This window comes from Calonectris borealis, chromosome 4 (genome assembly GCF_964195595.1).
Source record: "Calonectris borealis chromosome 4, bCalBor7.hap1.2, whole genome shotgun sequence".
Classification (NCBI taxonomy): domain Eukaryota; kingdom Metazoa; phylum Chordata; class Aves; order Procellariiformes; family Procellariidae; genus Calonectris; species Calonectris borealis.
The window spans coordinates 68,713,418-68,734,820 of NC_134315.1; the positions used below are offsets into that span (position 1 = coordinate 68,713,418).

Sequence of the window (21,403 nt, forward strand, 5' to 3'; positions counted from 1 at the left end):
GGAGGCGAGCGGGGCCCGGATCTGCCGGGAGCAGCTTGAGGGAGCGAGTCCTTGGCGAGGGCCGCGGACTTCGTGCCTGCCGGCGGGCAGCGCTCACCGCCCCCGCCTCAGGGTACTCCTGAGGCCGGAGGGGAGCCGGCCGGGCTACGGGCCGCCACCTCAGGGGCCGACCGCCAGCAGCGCGGGGCGGCATCCGCGGCAGCTCGCTCACCCCCGGGTCCGCGCCTGCCGCCCTGCGCATGCGTGATGACTTCTGCCCGGCACTAAGATGGCGGCGGCCTGCAGCGTGCGCGTCGGCAGTCTGGGAGCCTCGTTCCGTGCCGAGCAGGTGATGGCCCCGGGAGCGCCCGGCGCCCTGGCCCGGCCGCAGGGGAAGCCCCCCACCCCACCCGTTGCTTTCCCTACGCTGGGGCAGCGGCCCTGGGGCTCGCCCCGCGAGTGGGGCAATGTCTGGAGGTAGTGCGGCCTGCCAGGCTTTCCGGCGGCGCTGCGCTCCCCGCCGGTCGGAGCCGGCCCCCTCCTCTTCTCTGTCCCTGGGCCCCCAAATCCGTACGGCAGGCGAGTTTGCATGGCCCTCCCTGGTTTTGCATGCCCTTGTGTAAATTACTGGTGCTCATTTGAGACGTGGCCGATGTTTGTTTGGTGGTTTTTTTTAAGAAAAAAGCAAGAAAAAGGCCTAGTTGTAACGGTGCTGTGTTTCTTGAAATCTCTCTCCATGTAACGTTCGCTTTCTTCAGCTTTAGGATACATCTGAGAATCCTGAAGGCGGTATTAGGCCCTCTTATGTAAGTAAGCATTAAAAGTTAAAGTGGTAAGCAAGGCAGTTATAAAAATGTGCATATTGACTCTGATAACTCTTTAACGTTTTCTTAAGGGAAAAAAATAGTCATGTTGCCTTGTGTAAAATAACTGTGAGCTCATTAGCTCTTTTTCTGGGAGTCTTGCTTTATGAACATACTGTTGTTGAAGTGAAAGAGTTTTAACCTGCCGATCTTGTGGTTGATTATGAAACTTACAAGTGCATGAACTTCCAGTGTGCAAAACTATTTGGTCATAGACATGCTAAATTACGTGTTACAAAAATTAATTTTAAAAAGCGAAGAAGTGTAACTTGTTTCCAGGACCTGGTCTAACATAAACATGATACGTGCTTGACTTTTGAATGGTGAACGCTCGTTTTAAAGTTGATGGAATTATCAATGACATAAAGATGAGCATGTTTTTGAATGCTTAGCATTTGGGGGGAGGGAGGACATCTTTACTAATGCCAGTGAAAATTTAAATGTTGTTTGATCTGTCAGCTTTGTGTGCAACCTTTTTGGCCTACAATATACACAACTGGTTTTTTTTTTTTTTTTAGGAAGAGCGAGTATTTACATCCTTCACAATGCCCAACTCCAATGCTAAATTTCGTTGTAACCATAGAGGTGGTCAGGAAGCCGGCAGGAGGGAGTTGGTTTCCAGGTCTTTGCAGAGTGCTCAGCATTGCTTGGAGGACCAGGATTTTGGAACTGCATATGCTCACTATCTCCTGGTACTAAATCTAGCTCCTGAGTTAAAAACTAGTGTCAAAGTAAGTGCTCTTTGAATTGCTTGAAACAATTTTTACTTATTGTATTCCTCTTAAGGCTTTGTGACGTGTTTTGTGCTTGTGATTTGTTATATGTAACTGATTTTCCTATCCAGTCTTCAAAATAAAAGCAGAAAACAGTAATAACGGAGACAGCCAGTAACTTGTTTAATAAGCTCTATGCTTATGGGAAGGGCATTGATACACTTTTTTTTTTAGTCTGTGTGTGTCAACTAAGTTTAATAAAAATAGAGCCTTGTTAGATTGGCTCGTAGTGTAGCATGCATTAATATACACGCAGGCTTTTAGTATACACTGCTGGGTGATGATACTCTGTGTGGATATCTGACAGCTTATTTCTGCTTCTTCAAGTGAGCCAACTAACTTGGGATGATAGCAAACAATTGTATGCTGCTGCTTGGGGAAGTGAGGGTGTTCAGGTCAGGATACCTCTAGATGTTTTCAGGGCTCAGTTCCCTGCTTCTGTTAACTACCAGCAACTCAGTGGTATATGTTTTATTTTCTAGGAAACATTTCAGTTTACTCTCTTTAAATGGGCAGAAGAACTAGATTCTCTGGCACGGATTCAAGATCTGTTTAACTGTTACGAACAAGCACTGGAACTGTATCCGAATGATGAAGTGATATGTAATAGTATGGGGGAACATCTTTTCAGGTTTGTAGTAATGTATATTCAATTTTTGTAAGGTTCACATTTAGTATTGTGTGTTAATAAACAAAGCCCAATTCATCAGAGCACATAAAATGTGCTTAAAAGAAGTAAATGCAAGCATATTCTTAGTGCCGCATAGAGTGTACTGTTGAACTTCAGATCTGTTTGTCAGCATAAAATAGAGTAACCAATGCTAAAATAATTGTTAATAGTCACAGCAACAGTAAAAAAAGAAAAATTAAAAGCACTTTTACTAAAGTAAAAACTTAAAAGTAAAAGCATTGCCTTCAAGTATTTTCTAACAATTTGTTAAGGAATTACTAAACAAAAAAGAGACCAAAGTTGTTCAGAGTCACTGTGTTAACTATTGTTGTGGTTAACCTACAATTTTTGAAGTTCTTCCTTTCCTGTTGGATCCCTGAGAACTACTGCCTTTGAATACTGTCTTTTAATTCTGGTCGTTCTTGAGGTCACATATAACAGACCTTTGAAGTGAAGAAGCTGGTCGTGTATACTGTACTGTGTAGGGCTGTTCTTAGATGGTTTGAGCTTATGCTTTTATTTATTAGTGTAAAGCATTCTTTTCCTACTTTCTCCAAACAGTGCAAAACATGGTGCTTTGCTGTTGCTCAGGGTTCTAAGGTCTTCTGAGGCTGGAATTCTAAGATTGAAATCATAGGTCGTGGATCCAGATAGTTTTAATTAGGTTTGGGTTTTGTGGTTACTTTGTTTGTTTGTTTTAAGGAACAACTCTCCCAGCATTGTATTAAAATGTACACGTTTCTTGCATTTCATAGATTTTGTTTTTTTCCAGTGCTGTCTGATTTGAGACTATGCTATAGGTATCATGAAAACTTGCTTCAAGTTCACAATTTCATTTCAAAATTGCCATTTAATGCAAGCGCTGGCAACTCAAAATTTGGTTGTTTTACAGTATGTTCCAGTTAAATACGGTAAAGTGGTTCTGGGGTTTGTAGCATTCTCTTGACTTGAAAATCTGAGACTGGATTGCAGAGCTGCTACTGTCATATTGTTGCAGCAAGTTCTTGTAAGGCCTGTTCTAGTTTGTCAAAGGATGTAGTAGAGGATGAAGGCTGGTATACACAATGGTATTTTTGGACTACCTTTGCATTTTAAAGTGATTTGATGTAGAGCTGTAAATCGTTCTTTTTCATAAGGTAATATGAATGTTTCTAAAGATAATCTTTCTAACTAATGCAAAATATTTCCGTTGTCTTTTAATTAATGTAAGACCTCTTTACAGACCCACAGATATTTACAGATACTGGGCAGCTGAATGCATGCCTTCTATTTATTTGTCATTTTTACTATTAGAATGGGCTTTAGAGATGAAGCAGCTGGATATTTTCATAAAGCAGTGAAGCTTAACCCAGACTTTGCTGATGCAAAGGAGAATTTTTACCGTGTTGCAAACTGGCTTGTGGAACGCTGGCATTTCATCATGCTCAACGATACCAAGAGGAACCTTACTTACCTAAAAGCAATTGAGAACGCTGTCCGCTCAGGGTGCAAATCTGTCCTTGATATTGGAACAGGAACAGGAATTTTAAGGTGTGTTATAAGTGCATATTTAACATGAACTTAATAGAAACATATTTTTTGTCTAACAAAATTTGGTTGCTCGTGAAAAAAAAAATTACTTTCATGCCTTTGCTGAGACAAAACTTAAGGAAACAAAGCTTTCAGAAGTCAGTGAGTCTGGAGGTTAGTGTCTAGTAGCATTTTTTGAACCCTTTTTTTATTATTTGTTGCAGATGTTTTTTCTGCCAATAACTGCTGTATAAATTGAATTACTCATGTTGGTTTTGGAGTTGTAATGTCATATGTCCCGTCTTTAAGCATTTAGTCTAGTATAAAGAGTGGATTTAGCGTAGCTGGGGGAGTATCCTTATGCTACCTGTAATTTTTTTTTTTTTGTGATAGCATATCAAGAGGATATCAATTTGTGCGATATCAGAGATTCTTCTGTTCACACAAGAGATAGTAGTTCACTTAATGATGATTTTTAGACTTGAACTGTTTTCTTGGAAATAGGAAGCAGATGTGGAAATAGAACTTAAGAAAACTCAGTATCTTGTCATACTTTACCCAAAATGATTTAAACTGGAGGGGAAAAGCCCTGATTCTTGTTTTTCAGTATGTTTGCAAAAAAGGCAGGAGCATCTTTTGTCTATGCCTGTGAATTATCAAAAACTATGTATGAACTTGCCCGTGACGTGGTGGCAGCAAATAATATGGAAAGAGAGATCAAACTTCTGCATTTGAAGTCACTTGATATAGAAATTCCAAAGCACATACCTGAAAGGTACGTTGTTGCGTTCTGTTGTGATGTTATTTTTAACTTGCTCTTAATTTCTAGAAAATAGAAAATACCCTGTGACCTAAACAGGAAATAACTTTGCCTAGGATATTACCCATAATGTGAGAAGGTTCTCTGTATGTTTTATGTTTTTATGGAGCAGTGCAGAAATGATGGTGTGTTCTTTAGATTGTGCTGATTTCTATGGTAGATCAACAATGTCGTGAATTAAGTAGATTACTACATCATAAAAGTCATTTTAACACACTTTTATACTTAACAACTTGTGGCTCACTTCTGCAGCCCATGAGTAGGATGGAGGTATGTAATAGGGCCTGCGAAGGAAGACTGTTTCTGGGACATACCACACCCCTGCAACTCCACATCAACTTCTGCATTTGTCAGAGATCAGAGATTGCAGGTTGTCTGCCTCTTCTAATCAGGGAGTGAGGGAAAACCTCCCTTCCCCTCTGTCCCCTAAGGAGAGTGGTGCTGTATTTGGAGGGCAGAAGGTGCCATGTGATGTGTGTGGGTTCTGTGTTGTTTGCATCTGGAAGGCTGGTGGTGGCTGGGCTGACTCTGGCTGTGAATGTCAGCACCCTGCCATGGGAAGGATCCATAGGGCTTTGAGTGTGGCTTTAGGTATTGGAGTAAAATTCAGTGGAAGGGTGTTGCAATTTGTCCTGTGAGAATAGGTGCTTGTATTCATGTTGAACTTTTTGTTTGTATATACGTATCTGCCCACCTGTTTGTATAGCAGAGATCCATGTGCTTTAGAAAATTAAGTAGCTTATTTTTCCAATATTAAGTAATGTCTTCTAAAGCATAGTAAGAGCTATGGGGACAAATCAGCAGCTTGGAATTGCTCTTGGCAAACTAGAATTTGATCAGCATGATGGCTTTCAGTATATGTGATCTAGGCTTTTTATGCTACCCTGCTCCTCCTTGCTCACTATCCCATTCAGCAGGGGTTCTTCAGGAGGGTCTGTAAATTTTTAGCAGGTAGATATCTGAGGGGATTTTTTTGTTTGTTTTGGTATATGCGAAGGACTGATTTATCACTTCAGCTCACCGCTATTAGGGATGCAGATGAAACGTGGGAAGGAATTAATCCATTTTATTTTTAATTACTAACATTTAATAAAGAGTCTGGTGATAGTACAGGCTCATGATCTAAAATGATGAAGCTTCCATGATTTAGCATGCCAGTCAAGCCTTCTAATTGTGTCAGCTGAATTACACTAAGAGGATACATATGATCAGTTACTGTATATGATGAGTTACTGATGTCATCTGTCAAGAATAAATTGTTACTGTTCTGGAAATGTCTTGTCTTATCACGCCGTATGTTTTTTGGTTTAAATCCAAAGGATTTAGGATTTTGGGGTCCATTAGCCTGCATTTTAATTTTATTGTGCTTTGATTATAGGTTTGGGTGTTTTTTCTTAATTCCTTTTTAACACACATTCACGGATGCATACTCTTGCACAAGATTCAGACAAAATACATATTCTGCAGTATCATTGGCTGTATGCCCAGGTTGATACATTCAGCCTTCCTGTTTTGGCTAGATTCTTCCCACGCAATTTATTTATAAATGCTGAACAAGAAGCTTTATGGTAAACTCTTGCTCAATATTTATTCTTTTTATCTGCATCTTGAATAACTTCTAACAACAATTCAAAACACGTCATTTGTTGGAAGAATTAAATTGCCCATCTGTATTGAAACTTCAGAACACTGGTAAAAGTTTTGCTCTGAGCTCACATTGGTATGGTGGTTTTTTTATCTTTAGAAGAATGATTGTTAGCAGGAATGTGTGTTATACATTATATCTCATGGTGTTCTTTTTCTTATCTAGAGTTTCCTTGGTTGTCACAGAAACAGTTGATGCTGGTTTATTTGGAGAAGGAATTGTGGAGAGCTTGATACATGCTTGGGAACATCTACTTTTACAACCAAAGGTAGGTGATGTGGATACGTACATATAAATGGGATTCCTACTTTGTTTGGTATATATGCGTGCATATATATGTGTGTGTGCGCATGTGCGCAAATTCACAGACATATGTGAATGAGGAACAACTGTCTTGTACCTATTGATATTTTAAAAATGAGTGATCTGGGTTTGTTCCATGAATGTGATTTTGGTGAAAGGCAGCAAGGCAGCTGCATACGTTGTACTTCTGTGAGCTCATGTTCCGAGTAGACAGGTACTTGCAATGCATGTTTCCCTGATGTAACCTTCCATCATACAAAGATAGTTCATTCTTGATAACTGTTCATCCCTCTTTGTAAGTAACACCAAAAGGGTTTGTGTGTGTTTTAAAGGCACTATTTTTCTGCAAGTTTGATTACAACCTGGTCATTTTGAGATACCAACTAGTATCAGAAAGTTGTGTCAATCTAAGCAGAAAATGCTGAATTATGGTAGAATTATTTCTCATCATAACACTAGGGAACAGTCAATTATAATTTGGTAAATATGCCATATGCTTATGCTCTTAATATATTTTTGCTAACTTTGAACTTTTTTGGAAGACTGAAGAATTTCACTGGGTCTCGGATTTTACTTTTATGTATTTTTCATTTTAGCTAGCATACATTAAGCAAAGTAGTATGATAAGAAGTCTTATATGGGTTAAGCTCTGTTAGGTATTATGAAATAGAAGGACTTATCTTTTATTTTGATGTTGCCTTGATTCCAACTAATTTAAAAAAAAAGTTTTATCTGGCTGAAAGCTTTTGTATTGTATTGAACTGAAACTGATGACCTCTAGTGTTAAGTATAGGAATGATGCATAAAGCAAAGGTCCTCAAATGTTTCAATATATTCTAACAGAATACAAATTAAAAAACACTTTTAGAATTACACAGAGGAAATAGTAGACTGAAAAGTAAAGCTGAAGCGTGGATATATTGAAACACAGTATTTAAGAAACTCCTTTAATGGTCAACCAGAATGACAAAGACCAGAAATTTTACTAGTCACTAAGAATTTACTGGTATTTTGACTGTAATCTTGAATGGCTTATTAATATGTAACCTAGGCTTTGCAGTAATGGTAGAAATAGGTCACTGTCTCATTGCATGTTGTTACTCATGTTTTTCACAGCCTAAAAATCAAGATGTCAGTATTGGAGAGTATGGCAGAGTTATTCCTGCAAGTGCTACAATATTTGGCATGGCAGTGGAATGCAAAGAGATACGTAGACATCACAGGTATGTTTAAACTCTAGCAGTTTGAACCCATTTTTGTTATTTGGGAAGAGAGACCAGTGGTTTTTGTTGAGGATTCTTCATTTACTGTTCTACTGTTCTCTTCATTTTTTGAATGGCTGATTATCTGTTTCACTAAACAGATTTCTGTTTTCACCCCCTTTTCCAGGCCTCCCCCCCTGCTTTGTGGTTCAGACTTTCTGGATGACTTCATCAGAAACTCTTGATTTTCAGTTATACTGAAATATATGCCTTTAACACATACTAAAGAAATTTAATTCCTTAACAGTAAAATTACTCCTCAATTTTTGTATTCAGGATTCTTGGATTAACACTTGGCCTTTATCCTCATTTTACTGTCTTTATAACCTGCTCCATACCTCGCTGCTGGATCTAACCCTTTCAGAAGATGAGGACAGGATTTTGTAAAGCCTGAGTGTTAATAACCCCACCTAGCATTATCTTTCTGAATATGTGCCTTACCCAATTCTGAACTAGCATACAGTAGGGTTTCTTTGCTGAGACCAGTTCTGACTGTGTATCAATTACTTTCATATTCATTTTTATTCTCATCTTCTAGAACAGCATCACTGTATGAGACAGTCTGTCTCTGAGAGGTTTGGAGTTGATGTATTTTGTTTAGGATTAATCTTGTTGCAGATTAAAGAAAACGCTTTTACAGGAGCTTCAGTGTACTGGATGAAAAATAGCTGGGCTGCATCAGTGATTTTTCTAATGCAGTAGACCTGGACAATGGCCAGGAAGAGACAGAAGTTCCTGTAGTAGATGGTCATAGAAGAACTTTCTTTTAGGAGAAGTTAATTATTCATCAATTAGAAGATAGGTTTTTGCCTTGAAACATGACATTGACTGTTCCTTACAAAATTTAAACAGGATGAAAGTTAATGTACTATAACTTTGGATTGTTGAATTAACAATCCATTCTAATGGTATAGCTGTCCTGGTTATGGCTGGGATAGAGTTAATTTTCCTCCCAGTAGCTGTTACAGTGCTGTGTTTTGGATTTAGCATGAGAATAATGTGATAACACACTGATGTTTTAGTTGTTGCTAAGAGGTGCATATACCAAGTCAAGGACTTCTGAGCTTCCGATGCTTTCCCAGCGAGGAGGTGCACAAGGTGCTGAGAGGGAGCACAGCCAGGACAGCTGACCCAAACTGGCCAAAGGGATATTCCATACCCATTCCATATGACGACATGCTCGGTATATAAACGGGGGGGAGTTGGCCGGGGGGCAGCAATCACTGCTCTCACTGCTCAGGGACTGGCAGGGCATCGGTCAGAGGGTGGTGAGCGATTGCATCACTTGTTTTTCCTGGATTTTGTTCCTCTGTCTCTTTTGTTTTCCTTTTCATTATAATTTATTATTATTATTTTTATTTTATTTATTTCAATTATTAAACTGTTCTTATCTCAACCCACGAGTCTTCTTACTTTTGCTCTTCTGATTCTCTCCACCGTCCCACTGGGGGCAGGGGGAGAGTGAGCAAGCAGCTCTGTGGTGCTTGGTTGCTGACTGGAGTTAAACCATGACAATAGCTTAAGGTCAGGTGGCTAGCAGGACTGAAGTGATTGGCAAAAGTTAATTATATACTGTAGGAAGAACTAAAATGTCACTTCTAAATTTCCTGCCTTTATAGTTTGAGATCCCTTTTTGCTCCAGTAAGAATACCTGTCTTAAGTCTATTTTAACAAGTGCTATTAGGCTTTATGTAAAACACTTGCCTATTCTCAGATTTAAACTGTTTGAATTATTCCAATGTGCATGTATCCACATTTCCTTAAGCGTTTTCATGATCTACAGCAAAACTTTGGGTTTTGGATGTTTTTTTCTGAGCAGGATGCCTAATGAAATAGCAGTGTGAAGGTATCTTTTATCTCATGCTTTTTATATCATCTAGCACAGTTTCTGTCTTGTACAATTAATACAACTTTTCTTTGAGCTTTTCCTCATGCTATAATTTTTTTTTGAGTGGTTATAAGTAGATGTAGAGCCCAGAAATCTATGAATAGCTGAGGTTTTTTTTTCCTGAAGTACATTTAAAAGTGTTTAATCTATCATCAAACACCGATTCATCTTGCTGAGGGAGGGAATCCCCTTTCACTCCAATTGTTGTTAATCTTGCATATCAGAGTTATCTATCTCTGTCTGATCTGATCTTCTGCTTTGTATTCTGTCCCTTTGTTTTAGCAATTTTAAGTTATGCTGCATTTCTTGTGCTCTGATTGTTTTTAGGTTGTGGTTTTTTTTCCTAGGATATAGTGAAATTCTAGATAAATCATACCAGTTTTCTTGTAATTCTATTTTTGGTGCACTTAAGCCAACTTTACAAGAAGTTTTGTGCTGGTTTACCCCTTATTGTAGCTTTATTACTTGATGTTTTAGTGATAATTGTTATGTTTCTTTACTATAGCTGGTGCTACTTGTACCCATTGCTTGTGTTCCCTAGAATGACTATAGGGCCTAACTCTGCTGTGGTGTTATGTAAATTTTTTTTTATGGTTAGCTTTGATTTTCTCCTGAAGTCATTGCTCTCTCTTTAAAGCAGTTGTTTCACATCTGTTTATTTCCAGAAGAACAAATGAACTGACAAACTTGTGAGAAGACTTGAGTTCCACTAAGGATAAATTTAGACTTCCACAAAACTTTTAAGATACCAGAGTATACAACATACTGTTTTTCAAGTTTGAACTAGATACCTTTCAAGAGTCATATGTAACAGTAAAACAATGTTCTAGGAGAACGTAGGTCTGCTACATTAGTGCATCTACACTTAGTAATTTTGAATAAAATATGCCAGAATATGGGTTAATTTACTAATTTAAGTCACTGTAAGAATTACAGGTTTCAGGGTTTTTTAATGTTAAATTTTTAGCCGATTAGGCCCCAGAAAGAGAGGCAATTAAGTGGCTCTACTTCTGTGCTTATGTATGCAAGCCAGAAGGGTTTATGATAATATAATAATCCGCTGACCTCTTCCACAACATAGGCCTCGTACAGCAGCTGTTCTGTTTTAGTTTTAGTGTTTCTTTTAAAATAATACATGGATTCAGTTTCAAATCAAGGAGAATACATTCTCATCCTTGTTGTTAAAATATCTAAGTTACTTTCTGAGCAGGTGAGAAGATTGTAGTTGTTGATAATGTTGCTGTATTTTTTAGTATTTATTGCGAAGTACTTACTACTGTGTGCTTTCTGTATGTCACATGTACTTTTATTGCTAGGGAATCTGCTCCAAAGATGGAGTCGGATTCATTTTTGTATTTTAGCTATGCATAATTGTCAAAATATATTTGCCTAAGAATGCAGGTTATGACAAAAGGCAACTTACTCAATGCTGTGTTTGGGAGCTTCAAGGAGATGACTATATCTGATGAGAATATTATCAGACAGCCTGTCTAGTCATACTTAGTTGTAGGGACATCCTTTCCAGGGAGGGGAGGTTCCTGAGAAAGTGATTCAGAATTAAAAGTAGTTCTAGAAATAGAAATTCAACTAGTTGTCATTTGAACTTCTGAGTGCTAGATCTCACTATAAGAATGTAGATTTGCTTGATAGCTGTCGCTTAAATGGGAAGCACTAAGTCCTTCACAAACAAATGTACTTTTTCAGAATAATCTAAAGTGTAGCTTGTGCAAGACTCATGTAACTTCCTGACTCATACTTTGAAAATGAGAATATATCTTAAGTGCACAAACCTAAGAGATGGACAGTGTATGTAAGTAATTGTTTTAAAGCAGTTATAGCATTCTTTTTTCTTTGAAGCTTTTTGTATAAGGTTGTTTTCCAAAAACCTAATTGATCTTTTGACAAGAGAGGATACGTGTATTCTGAGTTGTCAAAGCCTTTTTGGACCAAGAAATCAACGCTGAGACTTTCTTTGCAGCTATGAAAAATGCCTTATTCTGCATAGATTGCGCTTGATAAATATATAAAGGTACTGCAAAATGAAAGTTTTATGTCAAAGAGACTCCAAAAATGCATTTTGCTATTGCATATCTATCTATCTATCTGTCTTTGTTCTGATTATTCTGTTCACCTGGAAGAAACACCTTCGTTATCTGTCTAATGCAGCAGCAGCAGAAAAGCTTTATTTGTTCTTATTATCACAGGGTATATTCTTCTTTCTAGTTCTCTGTCAAGACTCAATGAGTTGTACTTAAGGGGGCAAAAGTCCGTGGCCTTTGACAAATGACATACTGGGTTTTTTCTCAGTTTCTAGTGACAGCATTCGGTTCTGATTCATGAAAGTGATGTGCATTTTCTGTGCTTTAGAGCTGCTCTGAACGTAACAAAAACCCCACAGAATTGTTTTATTACTTTTTCAGTTTTTCTATTCTTACACTCTGTGCATTTAAAAATACTTAGCTAGCCTGCAGAGAATTTCCTTTGGGTTTTTTTTGTCAAATTATTTGAAGTTTCATTTCTTCCCTTTTTTCCTTTACTCCAGAGTGGGAACGCAAGAAGTTGCTGGTGTGCGCTTGTCAAATTCAGTGCAGTTCTTTAGTCCAACTTATGCTTCTGCTGGTTCAGAGGAAACTGTTGAACCTTACACCACCGAGAAGCTCAGTCGTATTCCTGGAGGTTACGTGCCTCTGACAGAACCCTGTCAAGTAATGACAGTAGATTTCAACAATCTGCAGGTAATGAATTTTTTTTTAAGTCCTTTATAAGTAATCTCTTTATGAATAATGCGAGCCTCATATCTTATTTGCTTTCCGGGTTCAATTTCAGAATAGTTCACAAGTGCAAAGTTGGCAGGGCTGCACTGAAATCCTCTGCTGGTTTTGATACTTGGGTGGTGATGTGATTCATCAGGTGACAGTCTATGAGTTTCTGAAGGTGGAGTTTTTTGTTTGTTTGGCATAGTTTAGGGGACTAAACTAGCTCACCATAGGATCAAACAACTGCCAGCCTCAGTAGAGGGAGGAGGAGGAAGAATGCAATAGATCTGTCTTAAATGATTTATGCAGTTGTGGAGCTGACTTATTTTATGCCTCTAAAGTTAGAATCTTCAAGAAACTCTTGAAGACAAAAGAGAAAGGATGTATTTTACATCTGGCATAAAAATGTCTCTAAGTATTGATGGGTAAGTGTAAAAGAGGGGAGATAAAGAAATTATCTTGCCCTATTCACCCAGTTTGATTCCACCTTTCAGTTCCTTTGGTATCTTATGGTATTTCTGTAATATGGCATTCTAAAATATGGTAGCATTATTCTGTGTATTTTGCACAATATACATTTGTATGCATATACTAAATAGGCCTGAACTGTAAGGCAAGGACCTCAGCCCCTCGCAGCTGAGCATGCTAAAAAGATGATACATCTGATCTCTGGTGTGTTTCTTGCTCATTGACCTGTGGTGAGGAGTTAGCATTGAGTCAGAGCTTAAAATAGATTCTGTTATATAAACGAAATTATTCTTGGCTACCGCTTGGCCAGGAATTGCAGTGTTTCTGAATCAATAGCTTTTCCTAGTTGGCTTGTCTGACATCCTGAGATTAAAAATGAAGTAAGACAAGGCTCTTCAGTATGCTGCTGGGAGCGATCTCTCTGTGACCTAATGTTGCTTCTGCTTCTAGCATCAATAAGAAACTATTACTCTCATCTGAGAGATGCCTACTCTTAAGCATCTGCCTGCTGGCAGACATGTAAAGATGATTTTAAAGAGTGAAGAACAGTGCTACCCTTTAAACAGTGTTTCAGAACTGCTCCTTTGAAGTTTCAGTTAGACTAATGGAGTGTTCCTGTCATGACACGGTAAGATATCATAAGTAAAGGCAAAGGGAAGAAATGCAATTAATTTATTTGGAATCATTGGTTACTGTTTGTTGTTACTTTGTCACTGGACAAGTATGGCAGTTCCAAACATGAGCAGGTTACTTTCAACCTAGGTTTTTTTTTTGTTTGGGTTTTTTTTTGTTTTGTCATGGCCACACCTGGATTTTCAATCAGTGCAGCTAAAAAATAAAAAAGAAAAATTGTCTGTGCTCCTATTGGAATAAAAAAACCTGCTATACTTACAAACAGTAGCAGAATTACCTACTAAAGATTGAAATTCAGATAAGAAATCGCTTAGCACTAGTAAGGTAATTTCATAGACCCATTTTCTAAACTTGTCTTTAAAAGAATGAGAGGGATGTTGCATTTTTTCTGCTTGTACTAGCTATCCAGACCTAAACTGACAGAACTAAGAAAAAGACTTAAAATACGGTACAACAGTGTTTCTCAAACTGAGTTGTAGGAGGCTTCAAAGGCATCAGTACAGATCAGAGAAATAATGATAATCATTCAAAATTAAACAAAAAATCCAAACAAACAAAAAAAAGCAGCTGAATTATGCTGATTACTTTATTACTGCTGTTACTAGCAGCAGCAGCTCAGTTCCTCCCAGGCAGGGGAACGAGATGTGGCTATAATTACAGGCTGCAGACACTTGCACCTAGCCAGGTACTACCCGTGTGCATGTTTGCTGGCAGCAGATCAGTGCCACTGGGAGTGGAAGTGAGTGTTTACCTCAGCAGCCAGTAATTAAAGCTCAGTCTCACTTTCAGGCCCTAAAGGAACTGTGGTCTTGCCAACAATTACAAATACCAGCTCTTTCTAATGTTCATGAGAAGTTACTGTGTGGAATATTTGAGAAATTCTAGATCAAGACATAGGAAACTTCATAACTGCATTCTTTCTGTAGTTTTTCCTTCTATTTGTAGTACCACGTATTGTTTTTTTTAAGCCAAGTTGTCTTTTTCTCATTCAGAGGATATATGTGGCAAAGCATCATTTTGTTTTTTTACTGCCTATTCCTGCATCTTTGTTTTATTTTCTTTGTCTCTTTAACTACACTAGTTGATAAATTGCTGTCCTGATGTGCTAGAGCTGTTCGAGTCTGTAATTGTCATAAATAATAGAAAAAGGTTTATGCAATGGACAAATGTGAGGAATAAATATGGGATAAGCAGCATGGTAGAGAGCAGGGAAAGCTGAAATAATTGCCTTCAAGTGGGTTTTTAAGTGTTGTGTACCACAAGATAGGGATGTAACACTACAGTTATTAGAACCAGTGGATGAGAACCTTGGGCCTGGCTGCTTTTGAGGAATAATCAGGAAGAATATTTTTAATATCAAGTACACGTCTAAATAGCTATAATTTCCCAGAAACCGAGAAACAAATGCATGCTTGTGCTCTTGCTGTCTTGCTTCAAGGGGCTTACTTGCCAGCAAAGCTTAAGCTTCGACTTACTCTTTTTCTCTCCAGTTGAGGATGTGCAGAAAAAATGACTAGCAGCAAAGCAGTTTTATTGAAGAACAGTGAGATCTTATCATGAACTTTATTAGCATCCAGTAATTTTAAGACGTACATTGTTCAGCCATCATTGTGAGAAGAGTAGTAGACCAACTCTTAGAGAACACAGAATGAGAATAAAGAGGGAAAAATAAACAATGCAGCATGTGAGAGCTACTCATGTTCTTAGAGTGGAACTTCTCTTTTGCCCTGTGTATTTGAAGATTGAAACTTAGAGAGGACAAATGTTGACATAAGCAGATCAGGAAGCTGATAAATGTTCAGGAGAGGCTGTTACTAAGCAGAATGATTGTGACTAAGAGAATCTTTGGTCCCTTGTGCTTGACCTCCAATCGGTTTATGCCAGAACTGTCCAAGACATTAGACCTGAGCCTTTTATGTTTGTGAATGTTGGTAGCAGAAGGTAATTACTGAGGAAGATAAATTGTACATGGAAGAAGACTTAATTCCTGTTACATATTCAAAACTTTTTAGGAGTATTGGAGAATTTATAACCTGAACCCTTTAGAGAAGATCTTAGTTCTTCTCAGTAGTGAAATTGTACATGCCTGAGCTTTTACACAAAGTCTATAGCCGAGGTAGCAAAGAAAGTATCCTCAAAGATGTTTGACTTAGTGTTTTTGTAATGATTTTGCCAAACCTCTGTTCAAGTGAATTCAATGCTTACACACAATATTACTAGAACTGATTGAACACAGGTTTTAAGTGAAGCATGTGCCTAAACTTTGGCTTGAATCCAGCCCAAAAGACTGGCTCTATTTTTATTACTTCTCATAAGGCAAGCCTTGCCAGCCTAAAGCCTTTCTTGCAGTTTTCAGTTTTTAAATATGTATGTTCTTAGATGTAGGCATGTTTGCTTTAATGGCTGACGGATGCAGGTTGGTCATGTGGGTAATTGCACTTGCATGTGGGAAGACAGTTCCTATGCTAGTGGGTACTGATGATGATAATTGGTATTGTAGCGGCTTGTTAACTTCAAGTTTCTGATGGGTGTCCTCATGGATTAGTGCAGAAATTTGGGTGACGTAATGTAATGAAAAACACTCTTTATTTATGGAAAGAAACTCTCACACTTTTTCTCTCTTTCCACTTTGGTCAGGAGCTGAAAAGCCTTGCAACTAGAAAGCCCTGGAAGCTCAGCCTGCCAGTCACTGAAGGAGGAATACTAGATGCTATTGTGGTGTGGTTCGTACTACAGCTTGATGATGAGCACGCTCTATCTACAAGTCCCAGTGAGGAAACTTGCTGGGAACAGGCAGTCTATCCTGTGCAGGGCCTCCTTGGTACGTCCTGTGGATTTTCTTGTTGCCGTACATTAACTTGGTTTCATTTTGGTTTTGAACTAGTTAGGTTATCTCGGAGATTAGGAAGTGGCAGCAAATAGGTTTAGGAGAAGTTCAACAGCAAGTAGCTGTGAGGTGGTTCCTGATCATGTTTCTGGACTGTAGTGCACAGTCCCTGCATTAGGGCTTGTTTGTGGGACTCTGCTATGAAGCAGATAAGGGACCTGCTTAAGATCTGGGAGAATGCTTTTTATTAAGTTGGTTTTTTTCTATACTGAATTGTGGAGCAATTCTATACTGAATTCTATACGCATTGTGGAGCAACTCCAAAAAGTGGGGCTGCTGACTGGCTCTACTTAGTCAAGATGTGACTTGTGAAAGCGAGGTGGGGGAGGTGAGGTAGGAATTGCTAGCTGCTCCTGCCACAAAAACAAAACTAAACATTCCTGCCTGCCCCTCACCCCCATTTTGGACTCAACTTGAATACTGTTCCCCACACACACACACAGTGGCAGTGTCATTTCCAGCAGCCTCTACTCTCCATTCACCCATTTTCTATTCTCCCGTTTCATAGAACCTTTCATAGAATCTTCCCTTATGGAAGGGACCCATAAGGATCATCAAGTTCAACTCCCTGCTCCTCGCAGGACTCGCATGACTTAAGAGCATTGTCCAGATGCTCCTTGAACTCTGAAAGGCTGTGCTGTGACCACTTCCCTCGGGAGCCTGGTCCAGTGACTGACCATCATCTCAGTGAAGAACCTTTTCCTAATGTCCAGTCTGAACTTCCCCTGATGCAGCTTCATACCATTTACTTGTGTCCTATCGCTGGTCATCAGAGAGAGGATATCAGCAACAGCCCCTCCGTTGCCCCCTTGAGGAAGTTGTAGACTGTGATGAGGTCACCCCTCAGCTTTCTCTTCTTCAAGCTGAACCAACCAAGTGACCTCAGCTGCTCTTCGTAAGTCTTGTCCTCCAGGCCTTTTACTGTCTTGGTCACCCTCCTCTGGATACACTCAAATAGTTTGATGTCCTTCTTATATTGAGGTGCCCAAAACTGCACACAGTACTCGAGGTGGGGCTGCACCAGTGCAGTGTAGAGTGGGACAGTCACCTCCCTCGACCAGCTAGCTATGCTGTGCTTGATGCACCCCAGGACACGGCTGGCCCTTTTTGCTGACAGGGCACACTGTTGACTCGTACTCAATTTGCCATCCACCCAAATCCCCAGCTGTCTTATCTTTCCACGGGGCTGTTCTCCAGCCTCTCGTCCCCCAAATTGTACGTATAACCAGGATTACACTGTCCCAGGAGGAGAATCCGGCACTTGCTCTTGTTAACTTTCATACGGTTGGTAATTGCCCAGCTCTAGTCTATCCAGATCTCTCTGTAAGGCCTCTCTTAGTCCACAGCTCTTCCTAACTTGGTATCGATAGACAGTAGGGGCAGCTGTGCTGTAGACTGGTTCAACTGAAAGTGTAGGGGAGGGAAGAGACTATTCTAACCTACGTCGCCATTGAAAGAAATGTTTGTCAAACTATAGCATTTTTGTTTTGAAATTCTAGTCTGTACCAGTGGATTTACTTTCTTAGAACATACACAGAGAGTATCCAAAGACCATCTTGAGCTGTACACCATAAACGTTCCAGTAAAATTTACCTTGAATAAGTTATCCTTTCTAAACTGTAGCTATTGTATTTCCTGTAACTACAATTTACCTTTGTCTACAGGAGGTGTTAAAATGTAAATATTTAATATTTAGCATTTTATAGCAAAAGCAATTTTACCAGTATGTTTTTGTTCCACTCTGCTGTTGACAGAACTCTTAAAGTAGTATCTACTTATCACAGAAAGGCTTATTTTGAGAATAAATGAATTTTGCCTAGTGTGGGACAGTTTAAGGCAAATGTTAACACACAATCGCAGATTTTAACTTGTGGGCCACAGACTAGAACAATTCTTTCATACACACTAGTAACAACTAATGAAGAAATGAGATAATGCTTTTTTTTTTTTTTAAAGCACTGTGTGGCTGCTTCACTGATGTTTTCTGTAAAGTAACTGACATGACTTTTTTGTGCTGTTTTGCCAAGATTATTGTGTGAAGACTGGAGATACTGTGATGATGGAAGTTTGCTGCCAAGACTGCTACTTGAAGATCCAGAAGATTTCTTCTTTGTCTTCAGAGTGTGGGATGGACTTCAGTGACAAAGACGACACACTGAGTTTGGGCAATGAGGCTGAATTATGTAATGCTCTGGCCGGTCTTCAAACGACTAGCAAACAGGATGGCAGCGGTCAAGTATGTGTGTTGGAATCCACAGAAATAGCCCTGCTGAACAATGTGCCGTACCACGAATGCTTTAAAGCTGCCATGGGCAAAGTGCTGTTGTCGTTAAATCCAAGTAAGGACTTGCAGTCCATGGATGTTGATGGGCATGGCAGTGGGATGAACCTCCAAGAGAGTCAAAACAAGAGCTCTCTAGATGTGGCTCCTGATCCTTTGTACATTTTAGATGTATCTGAAGGCTTCTCCATCCTGCCAATTATAGCTGGCAAACTTGGACCAGTTAGAGCCTACAGTTCTATTGAGAAAGAACAGCATCAAGCAGCACTTAATGTAATTTCAGAAGCTAACCATTTCCCTAAGGAAACATTAGAGTTTTGGCTCAGCCACTTAGAAGATGAAAGTGTGGTGCTACAGAGACCCAAATCGGACAAATTGTGGAGTATTATTATCTTGGATGTTATAGAGACATCAGGTTTAATCCAGCAGGAGGTGATGGAAAAGGCTGCAATATCCAGGTACAGTATAAATGGACAAAAGTATTCCTAGGAATCTGTAATTATCTGCAAACTTTTGAAAATATTCCTTCTAACTACTCCCAGAGTGTTTCTGGTGTGACCATTGTATACATACATCTTTTAAAAAAAGTGTCAAGAATTCACTTTTATAGACTTCTTTATATTTCATATGCAAGAATATGAATGGAAGCTCTTATTGCTTGGTCTGTCGGAAGTTCCCAGGATAGCCAGCACCTTAGTAATAACTGAGGTAGCTTTTAGTGCAAGGTTAGAAAACCCCAGATTCATGTACGTGTCAAACTGCTGCTGGAACAAACTGGTACTTCTAAAAGACAAACACATGGTGTTAGAACAGCCAGGGAGGCAGCAACAAAGCTAGCTGTTACCCACGGCAGGAGGGGTGGGAAGGAATGCGGAGCAAGAGAAATAAGATAATGGAAATGGGTAGCAAAAAAGGTAAATGTGAAATGCGTTTATCCCGTTTTGTGGTGCTAGGGAATCTTCTCTGTTCAGCTTCATGCTTAATGATGGCAGAATATTCCAGATTATTTATGTTCATTACCTTTTCTAAGTTTTGAATAAACCTTGGATGACTTGAAAAGCTTTTTGCTGTTAAGAACAAATGGGGAATTACTCTGACTTTTGTCATATGCAGACTCAAATCTGTTGGCATGAAAATACATTCAATAGCATACTACTTAGCTACCCAATTCCTATGATAAGAGGCCTGCTATAAGAAAAGGAAACCTAAAACAACCTGTATTGAATTGGAGGTGTTTGATATTATGCTGAATGAAAGCTTCTATCATGTTGCTGCTCTCAGCAGTGTGATATTCTATAGCCAAGAGACCAAGCAAGACTCAGGTCTTTTTTCAGAAAAAAATGGTGTCTCCTGTATTGCTGTCAACTTCAGTTAAACACTTAAAGAAGGATGACTTAAATACCCATAGGGAAACAACACCTGATGGGTATGCTGCCTCCTTAACCAGTGCCCCCCAACAGCATATACTTCTTGATTCCCAGTTTTATGAAGCATTTCTGCCAGTCCTTCAGTATTAGATGCTGGTGCTATGAATAAATCCCACTATCTTCATCTTGAAAGACCACTGTTTCCGATACAGACACTGAGAAAAGATTACTTAGTTCCATAGTTCTAGTATTATGTGACAAGTTTTCCTTTTTGTGTATGATACAGCTGTCTGGTCAGATGGGCTCAAACTCAAATGCTTATAAGCACTTGACTTGAGAGGAAGAACTAGTCTGCCTTTCTTAAATGTAGTTAATGTTCTTTCATTACTGTTGAATGATATGCTTTAGAGGTGAAATCTCTCTCATTTTACAGATGTTTACTTCACAGCGGAGGGAAGATTTTCCCACAGTATGTGTTGGTATATGGGATGCTTGTAGAATCAGAGTCTCTGTTACTGGAGAGTGCTGTTCAAGGAACAGAACCAACTCTTGGATTTAATATAGCCCCTTTTATCAACCAGTTCAAGGTACGAAGTTTGTGGGCGTCTTCCAGGTAAAGTTCCAAAGCCTGCAGCTGTCTAGCTGTTTAGTTTTGGTGTAAACTGCAAGAAAATTGAAGAGCTGAAACTTTTTCATATTGTTGAAGTTATCAAGAGAGGTTTATGTGACTAGACTGGGACCTTGAGATAAACTAAAGTGGGTAACATCTGTTTTAGAACTGGTGTGGGAGAAATTTTGTCTGAGTAATGAAAGATGCAGTGTTACTGTACAGAGAGTGACTGTGCTGTTACGCTCGCCTTCATCACCTTGTATCCAGCAGGCACATTTCAAAAGGGATTAGAAGGGTGTATTTTGCATTTTGGCTGTCTCTTACAGGCATGACAGTAATTCCTAGAAACTTTTGCGTTATGATTAAGTCTTTTAACTTTTCACTTTTTAATGGCTATTGATGCCTTAAGTTATGGTATATACTCTTAGGTACCTGTTCGTGTGTATTTGGATCTTTCTACGTTACCGTGTCTACCCTTGAGCAAGCCAGCAGAGCTTTTAAGGCTAGATCTCATGAACCCTCTGTTGAACAGCTCCAGCAGAGAAGTGAAGGTGAGTTGTGTGTACATGAAGTTAGAAGTGCGCTTAACTGGTGTTCTGCAGAGCTGCTCATTAATTGCTCACCTTGGCTGAAAATTTCAGTACAGAATTTACTTGTCTGCAGGCATCTCTGAAATAGATTGAAATGGT

The 21,403-nt window shown here is 39.2% G+C and overlaps 1 protein-coding gene across 6 annotated transcripts in view; it reads left to right on the forward strand.

Moving 5' to 3' along the window:
- Positions 1-21,403, forward strand: part of PRMT9 (protein arginine methyltransferase 9) — a 26,485-nt gene continuing 5,082 nt past the window's right edge. For 2 of the 6 annotated variants that reach the window (XM_075149999.1, XM_075149998.1), the window contains exons 1-12: positions 281-328; positions 1,361-1,573; positions 2,098-2,246; positions 3,579-3,815; positions 4,402-4,569; positions 6,425-6,527; positions 7,679-7,785; positions 12,255-12,447; positions 16,207-16,390; positions 18,484-19,195; positions 20,538-20,691; positions 21,143-21,265. In XM_075149999.1, coding sequence (XP_075006100.1) covers positions 1,388-1,573; positions 2,098-2,246; positions 3,579-3,815; positions 4,402-4,569; positions 6,425-6,527; positions 7,679-7,785; positions 12,255-12,447; positions 16,207-16,390; positions 18,484-19,195; positions 20,538-20,691; positions 21,143-21,265 — 2,316 coding nt within the window. In that variant the 5' untranslated portion in view covers positions 281-328; positions 1,361-1,387. Of the gene's footprint in view, positions 329-419; positions 559-737; positions 790-818; positions 835-1,360; positions 1,574-2,097; positions 2,247-3,578; positions 3,816-4,401; positions 4,570-6,424; positions 6,528-7,678; positions 7,786-12,254; positions 12,448-16,206; positions 16,391-18,483; positions 19,196-20,537; positions 20,692-21,142; positions 21,266-21,403 lie in introns of those variants that run through there. The other 4 variants (XM_075150000.1, XM_075150002.1, XM_075150001.1 and 1 more) reach the window with 4 other exon arrangements.